The sequence below is a fragment of the Bombus pyrosoma genome, linkage group LG8 (genome assembly GCF_014825855.1).
Source record: "Bombus pyrosoma isolate SC7728 linkage group LG8, ASM1482585v1, whole genome shotgun sequence".
Lineage (NCBI taxonomy): Eukaryota > Metazoa > Arthropoda > Insecta > Hymenoptera > Apidae > Bombus > Bombus pyrosoma.
In genome coordinates, this window is record NC_057777.1 from 1,895,238 (window position 1) to 1,917,564 (window position 22,327).

Here is a 22,327-nt window from a genome sequence, read left to right on the forward strand (position 1 = left end):
CGTCGATCGATGAAAGGTTGTCGATTAAACTGAAATTAGAATGTGAATCGAAAAAAGACTCGCTCTCCAGGTATCGATAAAAATTGCAAGTTGCTAATTATACATAACTCGTTCAAAGTGATATACTATATGTATTAATCTGAAAACGAAGATCTAACTACGTACTGTTGGCAATTTACCGAGCTATATATCTATAAAGTATACTTAAATGCCTCTGCTGCTTTTAAAGATAAATTATCAGGAATAATGAACGCGCGAAGATAGTAATAAAAATCGTAACAGATGGTTTTGCGTTGAACCAGATATGTATGTATTCGATGATAAATGAATTAAAATTGCAAATATCCCTACGTCCATGTATCGTATGGTACGATGCATTTCAATTTACGCCGAAGACAATGCCATTGTCTAGCGATATTCCGTGAAACCAAACACAGGCAGAATCCATTACCGTTAACAGAATTCTTTAATTCGAGAAAGCTCGGTATGAAAGCCAGGCTTCCTAAGAGCCGCGCTTTATCGATACTCCGTGAAGTCATCAATGCGCCAAACACACGGTGCGCAACGTGCTATTACGGTACCTTGCTTCCGGCGGAACGTTTAATGTCGTCCTGGCCCATGGAACGCGTAGAAAATGCGGAAAATTGTGTCTTGACGGTCCACCGCGGCAACGTGTCGTTTTATAAATAACGCTGTTACGTAGTAATAACAAATTGCAACAACTTTGAGCCTCGGCTAGCCGACCGTTTCGTGAAACTCGAACGTGCAGAATACGGCTATTACCGTGATTGTCTTTATCATTATTATTATTATTATTACGTACGTTAGTGGTATTCTTTTTTTTCTGTTGCTCCTTCGTAACTTTCCGAGGGACGAATATACGAAACTATCTTTGCGAAGTTACGCTATAGTTCCGAGATGCACAGTGGCTGCGACAATTTTCTGCTTGTAAGAGGCTGGCGAGCAACAGGAAGAGTAAAAAGCTTGTCTTTCCTATTCAGAATTAAGGGACAGTTTTGCTTAGCGAGTCAATCAGAGGGAATGAAACGCGCAGGAAGCATTGTATTTTCACACGTACTTCCAATCCATCTGTAACCATAATAGCTTCCTGACAACTCCCTGACGTATTGTCTCGTTTGCAAATATAATAAGACGCGCTCCTTCCTAGTACCATCGTGTATGGAATATCTTTCGGACCACCAGGACGATGTTTCGAAAGTCGCACGAGGCTTCGTACTTCTCTTCTTTCGTTTTATATTTATCGTATTACGAACAGAGATACGTACATGTTAATTCAATCTCGCGACGCATAACGTTGAGATTTATAAGGAAACATTCACCAGGCGAAATAATTAAATACAGCTTTCTCCCGATGAATTATTTTCTTATTTTTCCAAGCACAACTCGTAGAATACAAAACGTAGAATAGTGTCGTAGGTCGGAGTACTATACATCCTAAGAAACCTTATACGTGTACCCGTAGAACTCTATATTCGCGGAACACCGTATCGACAGCGCGAACCGCATCACGTTAGGCATCGATCACGTTGGAGAAGCTCGATTAATCGAAGAATTGACTTGTTCGATATTCGCTGTACCCTCGGTCACGCCTTCCTTGTCCCAGAAAAGGGAGTGGTTATGCTAATACTGGGATCTGTATTCGTACTTTGCGACACTCTTGGTATACGGTGCACGTGATCGTACACGTGTTTTCAGAAATCGTTTCTGCGTTTCACGAATATCCGTTAGAATCAGCTGCGATAAGTGTCTATCCTAGCTTTTGCCGCTTTTTATCAAACGTACGTTTGGTAATTCGCGTTTAAAGATATTAACGTGTATTTATACATATATGCATTGGTATGTATTTATACGTATTCGTGACATGTATGGACGCGACATAACCAACTCTCATTCACTCTTCTGCTCTTTCAGTCCTGACAAGAGTAACTAAAGACTAATTACAAACTGACTCGTGCAAGCATCCTCCACGGCATTTATCCTCGCGCCTACACGTTCTTTCTCTCTTTCGCTCGATTGAGGCAAACTCTACGGACATTTCTAAAAAAAAAAGAAAAAAAAGAAAAAGAAACATTTACAAGCATTTAAAAGCATTTGCTGCAAGCTGCTTTGTACGTAACCATTTTACTAGTTGTTCCATGCTCTTCCTCGATATAGACTTCCTTCATAGACTCGTGGAGTGCAGCAAGTAAAGATCGTCTACGATTTTAGCGTTAAATACTTGATGAATGCCCACTAATTATACTACTCGTTTCTTTTCTACGTCGTAGTGAAAATATCGCAAAGTAATCTGTAGCACGATGGTCTACTAAAAGTATCGCTCAGTCGAACAACAACGTCGATTTAAATTTGCCAAGAGGCTGGATTGAAATTTAAAGGGAAGAATTCTTTAAATATCGCAGAAATTCAATTTAGTGGGAAATATCGCAAGTCATCTCTTCATATCGCATGCCACAGCTTTGTGAAACATAACTTAACGCGTTGAAATCGCGTTTCCTCTCGTCTCTGCCAAAAGGAACAACGGGAAATAACACAGCAGAGAATCGTAGCGTGCATTGGAGCAGAGTCAGCTTGGCATTACTCGGTGAACGATAAGCGGGTGAAGGCCCGCAATAAAGAAATGATACGAACCTGACGTTCGAAGGAATACATTGAATGGTAGATCGCCGATAGATCGCCGTGCCTCAAGGTGTGACTATACCGCACGATTGATGATCAGCGTCAAAGATCTAGATCTCTCTATCAAAAATAAAAAGCCGCTCGTCGAGAATATTAAGAGCCGGCGAAGGGCTGATAACTTCATATTAAGGCATCTGGTATTTCTGTTTTCTCGTTATTCCTATCAAATCTATAGAGGTTTACGTCGAAAATCGTAACTCTTAACCATCTGTAAGTAAACACGCGTGTTCCAGGTTCGAGTAATTTACGACGCATTTCTCTGCATACCGCGCAGGATTCGAGTCCGTCTATCCGATCGAGCCACCCTGTACATGGTGACAGAGGGGTTGTTGAACCTAGGGAGTAGGCTCGTCAACGCGGCGACGTTGAGTGGCCGTAAGGAACTCCGAAGCGCCTCGTTTCAGCAGTCATAATTTTCAGGATTCCTGATGCAATGCTATAAAACAAAAGGCTCTGGTCTGGGCAAGGCGGACGGTATTGCGACGGCTCTAAAGATATCGTCGAACGGTGACGCCGTGAGAAACGACACCCTGCGTTCTTCCTCTCTTTGTTCCTTAGCCACGTAGGTGTGTTATCATTCCAAGAAACGTTGCCAGCGAACGTGTTCAATTTCAAAATGGAAAAGCTTCGGCTCGTTCGACTTTCTTCCCCATAGAGTCGAAGGGATTCGTCAGGGCAAACATAAACGTCGAGACGTTTCGAAATTATTCGGAACGTCCGTATGGAAATGAAACGCGTTTCTACGTTTTAGTCGGGCGCGGACGAGTATCGGCGGATTCATAACGTAGCAACATTTTGAAGGCAGACGATAAGTTCTTTGGTGAGAAGCTGTTTCCGTCTCGTCGAAAAGGCGATCTCGTTCAAAGCGCGCAAAGTCGTTGCGCGTAGCGTGTTTTACGATGTTGCTAGGGTGGAGAGGATTTAAAGCGAGTACGCATACACGTACAGGACGCGTCGATACGCTGTGATAGCGTTTTCCACTATTTCTGAATGTTTACTATTATGTGCGAAGTCTATTACGTGGCTTGTATAATAGCAAGGCAAGACGAAAATGGGGCGACTTGGCGAGATTCCAAGCGTCGTGCTCCGTACAGACGCGCGATATTACAATATTTCTTGCAAACATGTCTTTTCGTCGTTCGAGATCGACTCTATTATCAGGTTGCAACCCTATCGCGAAAAGAAACGTTTTACCTTGACTCTCGACATCAAGGTGAATTTCGTGGCAAATTTTTAATGCGTCTCCGTTGCTCGTAACGTATCGTACTACTTTACAAGTACATTGGGGAAGAGACGATTTGTTATTCGTGAAACTCTCATGGATGATACCGGCGAACTCTATGCCGCGTTGGAAAGTTTCAACAGATTGTTTCCGCCAGTAGGAAACTTCGCTATGTTACTTCCTTCCTGCAATACTTTCCATTATTTCAAAACTAATCAATCAACACGGTTGCCAAACATCCGCGAAGAAAGTCACTTCCTCGAGTCATCTGTTTGATAAATCCTAACACTTTCCCTTTCTCTTTGTACTCCACTCATCGAAATATTCGATCGTCCGATTTATATACCTGATGGTATAGACGACCCAGATGGAGGCAGTTTCGCGATTTTATCGTTTCGCTTGCTGCAATCTCTCGGGAATATATTTAACGCGTAATTGATCGAGGCTTACTCAGAAACGCCTGTGGTCCACTACCTTTCTTGCACGACGATATTGCAACACCCGTTTGCGTGCCGTCAAAATTATCAATCCAACAAACTTTTCTATTTCACTGTTGGTTGTATCGGTCCATTTCAAAGTCTTGCAAGTTTTATAAGATTTTTCATTGCGTTGGCAGAATACGCGTTTGTTTGGAAAACTGTCGAGTCAAAAAAGTTACCAATAATTGATTCTGTTACTTCATCGACGCTCTGTGGGTTGTTAATTACCATAGTTATACGTAAAGTCTTCTAACCTTTTGCGAAACGTTGTTTCCAATCCACTGGCCTGCGAAAACGAAGGAGCATTCTTCAGCACCGCGACTGTCATTTTCACGTTCAGTATCAGCATCAATCGCTAAGGTTTTCCGTTCGTCTAATATTCGCATCGTCTGAATCAGAAAAATTCACCAGAAAATGTCTTCTTCGATAGTCACAAATTTTATAACACTTTACGAATTTTAAGCTCTAACAACTTCGAACGACGATTTTGTCTGCTTCTCTCTTATCTAAACTCGTCTGATCCGACAATATTCGAAAGGAGCCAGACTTAACCACCAATTCGCTTCGAAGCAAGATCTAATATCTATAAAAAAATGCTTCTGTTAAACTTTCTTTAACGAACGATTCGAGCCTAAGCAGCGGACCGTCTCTAGCCGCTTAGAAAGTCGCGAAGCTTCGTTGAACAAGTAGTTTCGATCGTAAAATACAATGAAGCGCGGATTAACATAAAGATGCCACGACTTATCAGAGATTCCTCTTCTCTAGTTACGTTTGGCGTTCGCGCGTAGCGAGCGTCACGCCGAGTCACGTGCACGTCCCGCACCGTCTTGAACGAGTTTCTCGGTGTTCAGTTCTCGAAGAATGACGTGCTTTCGAGCGAGTCCCCTACGGGCGCTCGCAACGTCTCGATCGTAAATAACCACCCTCGTGGCTGGATTTCTATTATAATAGCCACGCTGCACGCCGCGCAGTCGTAATAATTCACCGACCAATATTTATAAATAATTCATACTCCGGCGTGAGAATTTCCGCGTGCTTCCCGCGGAGGTAGCAAGCTGTCTCTGGGCTTCGTTGGTCGAAATTCGAATCCAGCTACTACCAAGACTGCGCCCGTTTAATGAGACCGCTGTCACGCTAATTTTCTTACGCGCATCGAAATTGTTTCTCTGGGAAATGAATATGCGAAAGCTTGGTTGTACGTCGTCGACGTATTTCTTCGTGGAAGGCAGTTAGAATGCAATCTATTGCCAGCTATTTTGATTATACTCGTACATCTTTTTATCGACTGAATGCCTGCACCGATTATAGTCCCTAAGATGTTTCGAGGTGTGAGTTTATGCGCGAGACATACGTACGTAAGATTTAACCGCGTGACTGTACAATTTCACTAAAAACTGGTCTCGTTGATTTGCATAGCACATTTCAACGCGTTTGAAATTATTCTTCGGAATTGTTACATATCTATGTTATTTCATGATTTATGGATCAAGGTGCTCGCGCTCGGAGGATTAAGGCTTGTAGGATAGTACAGGTGTTTTTACTCCTATAATGGTGTTGCAGATAGCTGGTAAGGACTGGTCGATTTGCACAGGCACGAAACACTTCTACGATGAATTATTTGAGTTTGAAATGACTCGAACTTTGCGAGCATTAAAGGAGTAATAAGATTGTTAGCTGTTGCTACATGATTTGTAAAGCTATTAGCTGTTATCTACCGTTGAAGCTTGTTATAGACTGTTGCCGCCGTAGATCACACATATATCAACTGTGATAAATTTTGAACTTTCAGCATATTTGATAGACAGCCAGTTATAGATACGTACAGTTTGACGCGAGAAATTTAATTCGCAACGCAACAGCATATCTGTTATATCCCGGAATAAATTGACGTACAATTGCACTTGTCAACAAAATTCTAAACGATCCATTCGATTCTCAGTCCGAAGAGTACGTTTTCTCGAAATATTCTGCAATTGAAAGGTTGCGGTGTTGATAACGGCCGCCCACCAGTTTCCTTGCTTGTAATCGAGTAGCAAAGTTTCTCCCAGTGGTCCTGGCATTTCTCTGCAGATTTACGGGGATACAAGGCAAATATCGAGTGAAAATTACGAAACGAGTAAAGAAAGGACACCATTCGCTGCTTCTTTGAAGGGAAAAATAAAGACCAGCGTACACGAAACCGGTAATTTTCACGCGTCGGTAATGAACAGTTTCCCAAGAGAACCACAGCTCGGCAGCCGTAAAACAATCATCAGACGTTTCTTCAAAAACAAAAGGAGAAAAAAAGGTGGCGCTTCCACGGCACGGTGGAGTCGGTCGGGCGGCGAAACGCGCATTCCCTTAGAAAATGACACGTAACAATGTTACGCTAGCCGTGGGTAAAGCCGGAACGAAGCAGAAGCGGAGTTTCGCTAACCGAAAAATTCTCTTTGGATGGCAATCGAGGGAAACGGGTCAGCAACGTATCAGCCCAACTGCGCTCCCGTTGCGCTTGGCATCCTGTAATTTCCTAGTCGTCTCTGATTGCTTTTCTAGAACGCCACCGTCGGTCTGCCTCCGTCAAAGTGGCCACTTAGGCCACACAAGGAAAAGGAAGCTGCATGGACCGCGGTTGAACAGTGACGGATGAGAGAAACGGATCAGGGATACCGCAAAACTTGAACTTTAACGCGCTTTAAAGATTACGCTTGGTGTTGCGTTAATTCAACGAAGAATTTGCTTTTACTGGAAGCGACACGAAAACGCTCGCAAATAGAACTGTACGAAGAATAAAGTCCGACTAACTTTCGAACCTAGTAGAACGCTTTCAATCTTCAAGTTTACGCGAACAGAGACGTGCAACGAACTGAACGCAATTACAGGAAATTAATACACAAACGAAATATGAATAAAAGAAACTCGGCTTACGACGATTCACTGCTATCGCGTTTCGCGTGTATCGGACGTTTTTCATCGATGTATGGGAACTTTAGAACTAGTCCGCTGATAATAAAAGCTGTTAAACAGTAAACGCATTACATCCTGCGCTGGTTGATTCAATTGCATTGGTATAACTGCGGCCGACTAATTAGGTCATTTAATACGACTAGATGACTTTCTTTACTGTCTGTGCGACAGCTACAGTTCATCCACCTACTACTCTTACTTGTACTTGTCCAGAGCAACTGTTAAATTCGACTCTATTGGACGAAAGCAGCTTTACGTAGAAAATTTAAACGAAACTTTATCCACGACAGATCCTTTCGACAAGTAGTTGCCATTGTGTCAAGAGAGTAGACACGCAAATTTACTCCAACTATTAGAAAACTCGTTTCTTCGATTGGACTATATCCTTGACTAAACAGCAATTATAATTAATTTCCGACATAATTTCTCGTCGTGAAACTCGATCGTTCGAGCAAATAATTTCGTTGCCAGAGAATTTCTTTCGAACTACCGAAGACGTCGTATCTGCTAAACGTAAAAATGCGTCGATACGTCATCGCTTAACTCCTAATAATTCCTTTACGACGCTGTAAATCTCTCAAGTAAATCTCTTAGTTCGTACATTTCTCCAAAGCCCGAACGGCGAGGTTCTTTCCATCCCGAGTCCATTAGTCCTAAGAACGTTACCAAAGAATAACGGCGAATCTACTTTTTTGGACAAGCTGAAGAGTCGCTAATCACTGGTTTTTATGTAATTCTTCTGCCAGTCGAATCTATAGTACCAAACCGATCATCGGTCGTTCTTAGCTACCCAATTGCTCAGCGCCAATTTCCACCTTGTTCAGGCACGGTTGCTCGATCATTCACAATCAGAGTTCGTTCAGAACTACAGTTATGTACTGAATCATCTAGTCGCGCCACCATCCCAACGTAATCGTACTTACTGGCGTCTTTTTGTTGGCAAATTTTCTACTATTAAACTTTTTACGCCTAATTGTTAACAGCGTAACGCAAAAACCCGTCCAAGACCGAGCGATTCTCAATTTTATCCAGATGTTCGCTTAGCTTCCCCTCATTCTGCTAATCGTGTTAGAGCGGAGCCACGCTGTAAAAACGTCAGGCGTGTTACGCCGTGTCTACTCGCACCGTTTTGCGAGAACTTTCAACCTCGCCTAGCTCTACGACACGTTGGCACACGTAAGACCTGGCCAAGTTTAAGGCCGTCGCGTTGCTCTTCCGTCCAAGCTAGAAGCAAAAGGAGCCGCGAGACGCATCACCGTTCCAGCATCGTGCCATGTGAACAAACTCGTAGCTACCGGTCCAGCGAGTTGACTTAATCCAATGAAACGAGTCCCCGGACGCGACTTCCAGGACGAGCCGACGATCCAGGGGGGACCAGCGTGTATACGTGACTACCGGTAGCACATGTACACACCGAGAGACAGACAGGGAGAGGCACGCTTAGCGCGGCTCCGATCACGTAATCTGACTAATCGCTTCCGGTTTCGCGGACTCGCTTCCAGTATTATAGCCACGCGAGCTAATGCCAGGCCATGTTCGAGGCGCTGATGATACGGCTGCTGCACGAGCACGGTCCACTAAACAGAGATGGGCGAACCGACGAGCCGAGGGAATGAAAAGAGAGTGGACCACGTGATCCACCGCCAACAGCCACGAAGCCGAGGTTAAACGAGTCGTTTAACCCTTGGCTCATGGGGGGCCGCGGCCAACAGGGGGATGCACGTGGCTGCGCGCAGGGTGCTTTCGGTGGTTCGCTCGACTGCACCGAGGGAAATATCCTATGACGATGTCTGATGGAACGACTCGTTCCCGAGGAGTCGCAATCGCTGCGGTTACGGCCACCGTGCCCGGATCCTTCGAATGGCGCGCTATCTGCTTGGTCAATTAATAATATAATTTGCGGCGATAATGGGATTCTGTTCGTGAATCGGCCGAGCCCGAACGACCGGATAGGAAATCGTTGCCACTCTTGGTGCTCGTGTTCAGCACCAGGGGTTCGTGAGAGCCGTTTCGCCCAGATGGAAATGAAGCGGCGACGGTCCTGGCTCTCTTGGTTCTCGTTCTCGGTTCAGCATCGAAGAGCTTAGCCGCGGACCTTCGACGGTTGCTCATTCTCTATTGGTTATCGTGGTGTTCGCATATTCACTGACGTCGCCGTGGTACCGGGGCTAATGCGCGCTGCTGAAAACGTTATTGCTTCCTGCATTATTCCATTGATTTATTTACGTCCGAGGGGACGAAAGTGTGTAATCCATTCCAGTTGCGTATTCAAAGTTATGTTGTACTTTCCAGCGAGTAAGCGCGTAAATGCAATTTTGCCAACTAAATCGCTTACGTATCTCGTTATAAGCGTTATTTGCATTGCTCGAACAGAATCTAGTCGTTTCGTTGCAGGTGATTTTTAAGCGTGCTCGTCCAATCGTACGAATATTGTACGATGTTTCTTTTAGTAGAAATATCGAACCAGCTGTTTGTTCGAATTTCGATCGTTCTGCCGGTTGTCAAGGAGAAACTCGAAGAAACGTCGTCGATGGGGCGTAACCGAAACGCGTTCGACGATGAAAGTCGACGAATGCGCGGTCTCGCGAGCGTAACAGTACGAGAGCGAGCGACGCGTCGTATCAACCTTTTTCACGCGACTGTGACTTGCAGTATCGCGTCATCGACCAGCTTCCTGGATCTCCGCGGGTCTTTAAACTCGTTGCATCGATAGTAGCGTGCACTGAAAGACCTTGACCTACGGTAAAGGAAACAGAGCCGATGGTAGAGGAAGTAATAGCGGTCCAGCTAGTGGCTGAACGATAATGCCGAGCCTTGCAAGCCCTGTGCGCGTTAATTACAGGTTGCGTTGTTCGTTACGTGGCTTTTTGATTCCCTCGCGATCCCTGCCTCACGGGTTGATCGACTTTTTTTTTTCAAGAGATACTACACCGAGCACGACGGAGAAAGGAACGGACAAAGACGGAGAGAAACGCTCGAACTCGAGATTACTAGCTACCTGCCGGTCAGCGAGGCGTTCCATCGTGAAATCGACAACGCGTCGAGTGATACCGTATGTTTCTTCCTCCTAGCGACTGTTTAAGGGACAGCCTGTAATTAAAGATACGCGGTTAGCGGCTGTTCGAATCTTACTTTTCGTGTAATAAAGGATTCCGCAGTTCGTGCAAGAACAAGTTGTAGCGGTGTTTGATTTATGGTGGCGTTTAGGCTGATGGGCGTGTCGCGTAAAACGAAATAGTAGAATAGATGAATGTTGTTTACTGTTATTATACAGCGCGTAATATCGAAGCAGCGATGATACGAGCGAAAAGGCGATGATTTTTTTTTTTTTTTTTTTCAATAGAAAAATACATCGAACACGCGGATTAGCACTTTTCGGAAATTTCGTCTGCCCAAGGTCCCGACTAATTCCTCTGCTTCTCGACTTTTTCTCGTACATCGAGTAGGCGTACGCAGCGAGCGAAACAGCGTTCGGAAAGAACCGACGAGGACGGTGCTTTCGCTGACAATCGTTACCGATTGCCAACGCGGCTAATAGAACGTCTGGCATGTCCGTGGGTATTGTTAGCGCCTAACCGGCGCACTTTGTTCCCTTTCGAAAGAATGTGCAGCCGCGTGCACCCTTCTGACGTTGCAACACGACGATGCACCTCGCGGGTCCTCGTGACCGGTTTGCTCGAAAGGATCGTGGTATATCCTGATTACTGGCACAACCTTGCGATCACCGGGCAACGGAGCGACTCTGAGAATCGTTGGAGTTACGATTTCAAGGCTAGAGAATGTTGCAACTCGAGGGAAACGTTCTCGCGCGCGCTCGCATTCCTCGAAAAAGTCAAATCGCGTCCGCGTCTCCATCTGCGTCTCGGACGCTCGTTTAACATTCTATCTGTCTTTGCGAATATTTTCAATCTCCGGCGATTCATCTTTCGGTTCTATTGAAGAAAGAAAGAAAGAACAAAAAAAAGAGAGAGAGAGAGACGAGATCGTTGATCGAAACAAGATCTTCGTCAAACGAGATGTTCGGCATGCTGTTAGAGCGCCTACAATTTGAGCTGTGGAAAAAAAGCATCGCTATCAGGAAACCATTACCATGGGAAGATGAGGGGAACAGAAAAAGCTCGTATCTGCTGAGAATCGTCATTAACGCAGGCGGTAGATTGAAAACAGATGTTGCATAGACGGATGAATCGAAACTCGAAATTTTTGGTAATAACACACGCCGGTATGCACGAGGATGCAAAGAAGAGAGATACGAGAAAACACATTTGAAGCCACAGGCAAGAGACGCTGGAGAGTCGGTAATGGTCTCAGTGATTATTTTATCATTATCTGTAATGGTTTCTGGGTATGGGAGATTTGGTTCGTATTTATGGAAAATTAACAACTGGATGATACTTGCAAATTCTGCAGCAGAATGCAACGCCGTCTCGGCAACGACCAATTGGAAAGCCGTTTATCTTGCAACGCGATAACGATCCTAAGCACGCTATCCATATGGCAAAAAAGTAACCGAAAAATTTGATGCCTCGATTTAAATGTCGTTGAAATTACTGAAAAATCACGCAGGAGTCGTGTATAGGAGAATGGAACCCAATCCCGTGGCTATTTGCTATTGCCGCATCCGCAATTACGCGCAAAACGAAGCGCAATTCGAAAATGTCAGAGCGCGGAATAAACAGCACGAGTCCATTCTACTTTGGTGCTTGGCAAATCGATCGGAACGCGAGGAATAGTTGCGCAACAAAGCACGAAATATCACCGAGCGGATCCGTTCGGATAAATCGGTAATCGGTTTCGAAACGGGCGTGAACAGAAGAGAAAAAAGAAGCGAAAAACGCAGCAGATTAGTCGGCGGTAGGGGCTGGTGGCTGGCCAGCCCGGAAGAAATCGAGAGTGGCTGGACAAGAGAGCCGGGACAAGGTCGTAATCCCAAGGAGGTTGGAAAGGAGAGAAAGCATTTAACTGAATCGGTGTGCTTCACCGGGCCCCCGTATTCTCGAAAGTATCGACGCGGCACGGTTGCATAAGCAACGATCCTAACCCGAGGCTATGGGCGAGGGATCGATTTAATTTTTCGTCTCAGCCTACAACGTACGGTTTACGAGTGAATTTACGAGGATCGTGAACGTATCGGTCCGGGGACGCTGTGCAACGATCCCCCAAGATAGAAAGTCGAGATACTACCTACGTACGCGATATATAATTCGATATTTGTTAGAACAGACTGATCGTGAGTTTGATTAATGATCGGCCAGCGACCGTGGCCCGCGTCAATGTTACTTACGCGCGTCAGATTGCAAAATTTGTCGCCTGTGCTGCTTTGCAATACGATAAGGTGGTGTCCAAGATACCGTTTCTCCTTTTTCTTCTTCTCTTTTTCTTTTTTTTTTTTTTTTTTTTTTTTTCATACGAGTAGCGAGGAAAGGCGATGCAGACTTGTAAATGGTTGTACAGACTCTGTTTCGCGTTGTACCGCGATTACAAATCTATTACATTCGACGTCTTAATTTGTAAATTAATCCTTGCGATTGTAATCAAGGTATTTAACAGTTCTTTCCCAATGCTATGAACGTTTTAGAATACGAATATGCTTTCGAACTGTCACTCGTTTCACGGTCTCTCGCGGTACTCTTGCGATTGTCCGACTTACACAACGTCTCTCGACGTTTTATATGCTAACTGTTACCATCACAAATTTCCTCTTTGACGTTGTTACGCGTGAAATGTTAATCCGTTTAATGGCAATCTCATACCGGAGTAATGCAAGAAAATGTATACTGTTAAGATAATAGGACGTTTGAATAGGAGAGGTTGATGGAACTTCCGATGGTACTTGTAACCTGTTACTTGTAATAGTCGTAACGCACCGAAGACAATGGAAGCGCGTTACCGCGAGAAACCGACCGATCGTAATGAACATTTGTTTATTTTGAATAAAATTTAAATCGCGGCCGAACGATTTGATAGATTAATCGCGTCACGCGTACGTTATGCGATACGAATCAAGATGGCAATTTGAAATTGAACAAAGGTCCTTCCTTAGAGGATCGAAGGTATCGAAACGCTTCGTTGCCAATGCTAGAAATAATACGTCACGACGATTTCTTTTCATTGAACAAAAGTCGCCATTGATCACGGTCGAGCTGACGAGAAGATGAAAAACGATCGTATCGATTCAGTTGCAAATTGTTACGCAGAGCGTGGTGAATTATAGCGTTAAATAACCAGGTGTGAACGACCGTGGTACAGATCGTATGCCGGATTAACAAGGATACACGTGGCGATCGTGTGTCACCCATTTTGTTCAGGGATATGTTACAGCGATTAACAGGAACTAGCGATGGAACTAATTCTAACAACGGTCGAGAAGCAAATACTTGACGACAGCCATACGCCAAAACGTTAGCGTGTCTCTTTGCTTGTTCGAGGAAATAAAATAAATGGAACTCGAAGGAGCCAAAAGATTCGCTGAATCGGCGCGCGTATCTCGTTCCGACGTTCGAAATAACCGAAAAGTAAATTACGTTCGTAGCATACCAAAGCAACCACCCTGAAGAAACGCACGCTGAACGAAACTCGAAGAACCAAAAACCTGTACCGTATCCTTACGCGCATACCACGCTCGCAACGTTCGAGACAACCCGCAAATAAATTACAATTAAACCATAGCAGCCTGCCAGTAGCTAGCTGAAAAGGAACACTAAACGAAATTCCAAGAACCAGCTGACGGAAAAACATCGACCGGCGAATCGAAGCGACCGTAGAATCGTAGAATGGACGGCTTGCTGCAGCCAGTGTATAAGGAGGCTCGATACGGATACGTTGGCCGAGGTGTCGGCTATCGGACACGCACGACGGCGCGACGTACGCGAATGGAACGAATAATCAGCCACGTTGAAAAAGCGGTGGAACGTTTTCCGCGAAACTATCGCGAGGGTGTCGTTCCCATCGCTAACAGGAACTCGTTCCACCTTGAACGGTGTCTTCCGTGTGCATAACTGTCGCGGCCCGGTGTGTTACGCTTGAAAAACGAGCCAACTATTTCAGCCGGTGATTATTACGGTGTGGAACTATTCAGGCGGGAGTTTAAAATGACGGAAACCATGGCAAAGATATACGAGTGAGAGGAATCGCTGAATGCGGTTGAGATTGCGCGTAAACGTATGCCGGGGCCGGACCGGCTCGCCTTCGGATTGATTAATTCGCTTTTAATTGTAAATCGTTGTAACGGAGCAACACGGAGCTCGTCAACGGATATTGCACGCGCGCTATTACAGAGTGTGCGGAACGTTGGATACCAGCGAACCGTTGTTTGCATGATGAAAAGCTCGATGATATACGCTGACGATAATTGCAGAACGGGTAATCGAGCAGCTCGCTGGAAAAGTGGAACGTACAACTGCGTTTCTTCTAAAAGCGAAATAAGTACAAGCGACGTTACGTGATATCTGTATTTATCTGCAGTATGACGTATAAAAAGTTGCAGAGCAACGTTAAAATTATTCAGAGTACTGTTGACAACTAGTTTGAGATGGACGGTTACGGTATTCACGAGTACTCTTCGAATCAATTAGAATGCCTGACGGGGCACCCAGATATATCCGTATTGGCCAATTATTCCGCTGATCTTTTATCAAGGAAAGAGAATAGAAGGATGATCTTAATCGGCAACTAAGTACTTCGAGAAAATTTGAACGTACGAAAGTCAATTTCAGACAGTCATACAACGTGATTGCTTCCGTTTCAGGTTATGCGCGAAATAAAAGACTATTACACGTCAAATATCATGTTGCCGAACGTAACGATGTTATTTCATTACGCGGATAAGGTTACTCTAAATTTTAAGTTAACACGTTGCGATAAAACAGCGTCCAGGTTTCTTTCGCGCTATCCACGAACGCGTTCAACGAATCTCTCGCGTGTCAAATATTCGACGAGCTACGCTTTTCACCGTTTTACGAGCAGAATTTTCATCGCTACTTTTCCCAACGAACAGGCGTTCTGCGCATTGTTTACATAACTGCAAAACCACGTAATAATTTTCTAAAACGAGCGCGAGTTCACGGGTTGCGAAAAAGCCGCGTTAGAAAGCGCACCTTAAAGCCAACGTAAATGTCAACAATTGTTTACGGAATGCGAATTAAATCGGCATTTTTGTTTGCCATTAACACGGTTGAAAACTCGCCTGTACCCACATAGTAGCGCAAACAGCGCGATCCTATTACCGTGAAATCTAAGATTCGGTCTTTACACGTCCGCCGATTAATGGATAACAAAAAGCAATGGAAGTTTCTATTTTGGAAAGTGGGACGCCGCACTTTGAGTGTTTTCTATATTTCTATATTTGGTCGACCACGTTCAATTACGCGCTACCATTTTCCAAGGAAATTTCTATCGTTTTATACCGTGGCATCTACCGTTAACGACAGCTGCTCCGATATTATTCTAATCGGTACACGCATCTATCGATGTTCGATCCGATTAACAATTTTGTCCATCCTCGCTAATGGATTCATTCCGCCGAAGCAAATAACAGGATTGTTACGGCACGAGGCTGTCAACGAATCGTCGATCTCGATAGCTGCGCGAATAACGTACGTATACAGAGTGGAGCGCGTTAATAGCGCATCTTCCTGGAACACGCGGATCCCTCGACTTCCTAGTCTCTCGCGGAGCGATATGCTGAAAAATTGCCTTTCACGCGGCGATGTTACGTGCGACGAGTCTCATCCGAGTCAGCGGGTTTGGGAACGAGGGAACGAGCGTCCTTACAATACCGTTTGAATTCCTCCGTTCGTTGGAATAGAGCTCGGCTGGAAAGTGCAGTCACGGAAGCTTCCTTCGTGTATAACGTAATGCGTTTATCAGATTCGCGGTAATATCGCGCTGATTATGTGGACCCTGGGAACATCGGCTACCAAGAAAGTGTTTCTTAACGAAAAGGCGCGACCTGGAAAGTTCTGGTTACGCCGAAGTATCCTTATCGTCTAAGTTTAAGTACGTGTGCACGTACTATTGACTCGGCTCTGTTAGCTCGTAGAAATCTAACAGAGAAATAAAATCGTTGGCAAGAACTTCTTTCGCGTCCCGACGTTTCGATTAGTAATCGTTATGCAGGATAAGAAATATCGATATATCAGTGGTAATTGATTAAGACAATAGAAATGGAAATAACGTAGATTCTATATTAATGGCAACTAATTGCGGAAACGAAGTTCCAGTCTTTCGGTCGTTCGTGATTGTAACAAATATATCGATAAATACAATACAGACGATAAAAATAGTAGTAATATATTTGCGAACATTTTTCACTGCGCCTAAATATAGCTTTTCTAAAGCTTCGACTTTCTAGCTAATCGTAAAGGTACGAGATAACAAATGTCCATGTATTAATCACGTCCGGCACAACGTACGTTACCCACAGGAACGAACTCTCTCGAAAGTTTAGACCTTTTCAATAAATCCAGTTACGCGTACGACAACAAGACGCGCGTCTTTTGACACAGGACGGCGAGCGAACATATTTTTTGAACAAAATCCGCAAGAAGAAACTTGGCCTGGCAAGCTGAATAAGCGAGAAACAATTCAGTCTTAATCGTCTGCGCTCTATTCGAGGGACGATTGCAACACACTCCGAATACAAATATGGAAAATTTCTCAACATTTAGCGATCGTTGCGTCACAACGATTTATCTCGTTTATCCAAAGAGATAAAGAAATAAAGCAGGGAAAAATAGGGGGAGGGGGAAGGAACGCGCAATTCCTTGAAACGGCCTGCCGACGCTAACCGCTGAGAAATTGCATGGTCCAGTACGATCCATTTGCAAAAACCCATTAATCCCGAATGATCACGCGTGCATGTAACGAGCAGCACGAACAGTCGCGTAACACCGGGGAAAAAGTACGACGATCATGAAGAGGCAGCAATTTGCCCACGGTGATCGTTATTTATCGTCGATCCCTTGGATAGGGACTTCTGAGGAACAGGAGAAGAAGTAGGAGGATATTTGCATGGAAAATCGACGAAAAGACGAGCGACCGTACCGGCGGGCGAAGGCCGGCTTGCGCAACAACGCGTTGAGACGATGCGATGGTCAGGGATCGGTCATACACCGTGGCACGTTGACACCTACCATTTATATCTCATCACGTCCGTGGAAATTTAGCAGGCGGCACAGGGGGAAACGGGCCCCAAGACAAATTGAACGCGTCAGCGTGGATGGAATATGGACCATGGAATATGGCTGACGCGTCGAGAGTGAAATCTTGCGTCGGGTAATTTGAAAATAAAGTCGGACGGGCTGCGGTGCAAGTGCAGGGATTTTGTTGGACGATTTGGACAAGTCGGATTGCGAACGACGTGGCTGGAAGTAATTTGAAAGGAAGATTGAAATTCGGTACTGTACGTACAGCGGGGTTGACGGCTCGAGAATCCTAGATAACGTAGCTTTGATACGCGTTTTGATCTGTTGAAAGAGAATTCGAGAAGGTAGATCGTAGTTAATTGGTTTAACCCTTTGCAATTGAAATATCGTAGAATTTTTAGTCGCGATGGGCGCTTGCATTCGCCGGATAAAAACTTGCTCGCCTTCTTGTTCGCGCAATTTGCTGGAAAAAAGTGCGTAACACCTATTCCATCGTCCATCCACAGCTGTCTTATCTCTTTCAGTTTCGCTTTTTACCGGGCGGGTATTACTCGACGCTAAAAGAAAAAAGACTGGCAAATAGCATCGCCTCATTTGGTAGCTAAATTCATTTGCTCGTAAAGCAGCATCAATTACGTGCTGATGCACACACCGGGCCAGTGCGTTCACGCGTGTCCACGTGCACGGGAGCGAGAGAACGCGCCAACGAGAGAAAAGGAGAGAAGACTCGTTACGCAACGTGAAAGTCGTCGACTGGAATTCATTCTTACTTCCAGCTTGCCCTGACCTCCGAGATAATGAGAGTGATCTGAATCTGAATAATCTGGATCGGTATGTATTTGGCAATGTTCACGGGCCTAATGAGTATCCGTATAGCCTGATTTCTTTTTCATTTCTCGCAACGAACGATTAGCATACGGCTCCGTTCCTCCTTGCGTAATTTTTGCCGATGTAATTGCTTGTGTACGTACTTTACATACGAGTGCCGCGTGTGCGTGGGTAAGTACGTGCGAAAGATTAAACGATACTATCTGGAGGTGACGTTACGCGCGTGTGAGTACGTTGTCTGTCTTCGCTGTATAAAACTCCGCGGTAAAAAGAAAGCTACGTCAATTTTTTTGTCAGACCGTAATTGACCGGTACCTTTGATCCAACCGGTATGGTAGCTTCAGGGGCCACCCGATACATATTTCGGCCATTACTTTTGACGCAATTTTGCGTGCAATCCGTGTGAGGTAATACGTTGATTAGAAATTGGGTAGCTTTCGTACGTTCTTGTTGTAACATTTAAATAGGTTAATTTACGCAATTGCACGGTTGCTTAGTAAACGAAATATATCTGCTAGAGCATCGATTTTAGGAGTTCACAGCTCGGCGTACAGTCGCTAAATTTCCTTTTTCTTTTTTCGACTATCGTTATCCGTTTTTTTATTTCATCCCGCTAACAGACTTTAACGATCAGCGCTGTTACCGTTTCCACAGTCCCAGACCCAATTTCCATACAACCGTACTTTCCTCGGCATCGCAGTCGGATCCGAGGGAAGTTAAAAACAGAAAGAAAAAAGAAGACTCGCGAGACAGCCTAGCTGTTGGTCCACGAGCCGAAACATCGTGAAAGAGCCACGACTCGACTGCATTGTTCGCGGGACACAGGTTAATCGAATATTAATGACGGAACAGTACCAGCTAGCTGTAATAGAACGAACTGCAACGGCGATGCATTAAAATGTATATCATCGTACGGTGGCTCTTTACTTATCTGGATGTATCGTGTTTGAGTAACGGATCGCGGCTTGAAATATCGCCTAGTTGCCACTACTATCCCAACTATAAATCCATCGAAGCAACTTGACCAAAATTTGACGAGAATCCTTCGAAGATTTACTCCACGTAGTTGTTAGCGATTGTTTCCTTATTTTCGTAAACGTGAAACGGATCTACGATGGTAAGATCGTTTATCGCGACGAAGGTTGGAAAACCGATGAACGAGGAACAACGTGAAAATTGGTCGGAATGGAAGAACGTAAGAAAGTAATTAGAAGTTCCTGGGGTTGAATTTATTACGCGGCGTTAAGCGTGGAGCAGCCTCTTTGTCTTTGGGAAACGAGATTGTAATTTAATCTAACCTGACAGTCGTGGCCTATCGACGATAAATTCCGAGTTGCTCATAAAACCGAACGTGCTGTATCGACGATAAAACACCCACGTTAATACATTCGTGGAAAGGACGTTTCGCGGAAAGGACGAAACAATCATTGGAACTCGCGCATTAGTACCAGCTGTAAATCAATTCAAGATGGCGGAAATACGATGTAAACCGCTTGCAAATCGATTCAGCGATTTATACGCCTCCATTGTACGTGAAGCCGGGACAACCGGCGGATGTTTTTACATTCGACTATAAATTATCGGAAGAATCGCGCGTATATTCTGCAAATCGTCGATAAATTATTAATTTAAGCCTGGAACCTCGCGCGGCATGATCTATCGCCGATTTTTCCAACGTTGCTGGGTCGTGCGGTTGTATCGTTTAACTCTTTGCTCGAGATGGCCGAACGATCGATCTCAGTGGGCGAAGAAACCTATCGTTTGACTGGGTAAGACGAATGACATCGCTGAATAAAACGGGTCAAGTTTACGTTGCGATTTCGCGAAAAGTTATCGGGCGTCGATCGAAGATAACTCTTTCGACGGCACAGACGCGACTTTACGAAAGGCTAGTTTTTCATCGGCAAGTGGAACGGCCATTTCCACGGTGCAACGGTAACGTTTGTCACGTCCGTTTCAGAATGAACCGCGCGAACGCGTTAACGAACCGCTGTTCGACGAAACGAGCACTGTGGAACGACGGTGCACCGGGGCCTCTGACACAGATGCCATCGCTTGCGTGTCCTGCCTTGCACGAGAAAGCGAAAATTACTATGCCAAGCGAGTGCGACGACTGAGTTTCTCGTAGTAATAAGCGTAATAGATATATCGTACACGCAGAGTTATAAAATTACTCGACCTAATGCAAATTACCATCGATTACGAACGATCGAAAATTTATAGCTCTCGATCCTTGGATATTACTCGATACATTTTCCACGCATTTGTGGCAGGCTAGGCCTTTTGATCGTTCTAGCCATCTCGAGCTTTATTACGATATCGTATCTGCCCCCAGGATCGTAGAAAATATCCTTCGAGCAGTTTGAAATAGACGTTGGCTTAAGAAATACGCATCTGCATCGTGCCTTTAGCCACGCATTTGCGCTCCATGAACTAAATGTTAGACGCACGTTACGCGAAGATTCCGCACACGTTGATAAAGTTAGGCGAAAAAATCGCCTAAAAAGAAAATTATCGTAAGAAAGAAAAATCGGATGGAGTTTACGAGAAGATCTGTGTTGGTTGCAGGCTGGTTCTCCGTTGTGTCGAACAACAGTGGTACCGGAAGTGCCAGGGTGTACCGAAGAGTGGGAGCATTAGTTCGAGCCGGTGTTCCGGCGTTTCTGCTTGCCAAACCTCTGAGAGCTTACACGCTGACACACTCGAAAATGGGTAAGTTTTAATAATGTTTAATCCACTTGTACAGTTACTTTGTAAATGACACGTAATTGCACGGCTGAGCAGGAAACGTTTCGTTCGTTCGCTCGTTACGATCGTAACGTAGTTGAAGTAAAACTATGTACGAGGAGTGCTACAACGCGAATGCATGATAATATAACATAATGATAATGCGCGTTTGTAATAGTTGCTCGTTTATGATATTATAGAAGTTTTCAAATGCGATGATCGCGCGTACAATTTCGCCAAGTTGCCGGCGAAAACGAACGCGTTAGCCGGCAGCCACCGATCGCATATGGTATATTCACGTGTTACGCCGTTTCCAATGAATCAGCTGTTTCGTTAATTACGACTTCCGTTGGTCGTATCGGCGCGGTAAAACACCAAAGCCTTTTTCTTCGAATCCAAATAGATGACCTTAACGCGATGTAGCGGTATCTAGGGAAGAAAAGTAGCCGAGAAATTTATGAGGAAACCACTCGTTTATGAAGTCATTATCGTCCGTACTTTCGTTTGCTAAAAGGAAAACGAAAAGTCCGCGTCGTAGAGAATTAATGGTAGTGTATACTGGAAAGGTTTCGCTGTCGGATGATTATTTTAATGGTGAATAACGTCCCTAACGTATGGAACTTAGCAGGCAAACCAATAAAGGTTGTTCCATAGACAAGCTTATACCGTTTTCGATTAAGTTTTTACGCGCGAATTAATAGAAAATCGAAAAATACTTAACACGTAGTATCCTGTAAACGCTGTTTTCCAACTACCGATCCACCGTCTTTTCGTACGAAAACTTATATATAAAAAGGTAACATTTACCATGGAACGATCTAATGTCGTAGCATTGACAGTGCTATAAAATACATATAATAATAAATAAACGCGTGATTCGTTCCGCGTTCCTATAATCTCTCCCTCGCATATCCAGCGGTCGGGTAATCGGCGTTCCCCCACAAGCAACGTTCGAGCAATCAAGATTCTAGCGTAAGAAATACAGTTCCGTAGAAGAATTCGAAAAACCCTCTTTGCACAAAACCTTCGCGGTAACCCTAAGGACTTAATACATTCATCATAACGCTACGACCATCCTCCAACACCGATACCATCGGCAACACGGAACACGATCACGGACGGATCCGTGTGAGAAGCCCACGGTCTTCCTTCACGGGCTACGAGCGTGAAACCGTGTCGAAGTCAGGATTGTCCCTATCGAGTCTCTCGTCTAGGACGTGACAATGCATCGGGGTCCGGTGCGTGCACACAAACACGGCGCGTGCACTCACGCACGGTCCGCG

At 44.7% G+C, this 22,327-nt stretch overlaps 1 protein-coding gene across 6 annotated transcripts in view; it reads left to right on the plus strand.

Annotated features, from left to right (window-relative positions):
• LOC122570348 overlaps positions 1-22,327 on the plus strand; it is a 45,816-nt gene that overhangs the window by 19,076 nt on the left and 4,413 nt on the right. For all 6 annotated transcript variants that reach the window (XR_006317796.1, XM_043732534.1, XM_043732537.1 and 3 more), the window contains one exon: positions 20,886-21,029. Coding sequence is in view for 5 of the 6 variants with exons in the window: in XM_043732534.1 (XP_043588469.1) it covers positions 20,886-21,029 (144 nt within the window). In the remaining variant the exon portion in view is untranslated. The remainder of the gene's footprint in view (positions 1-20,885; positions 21,030-22,327) is intronic.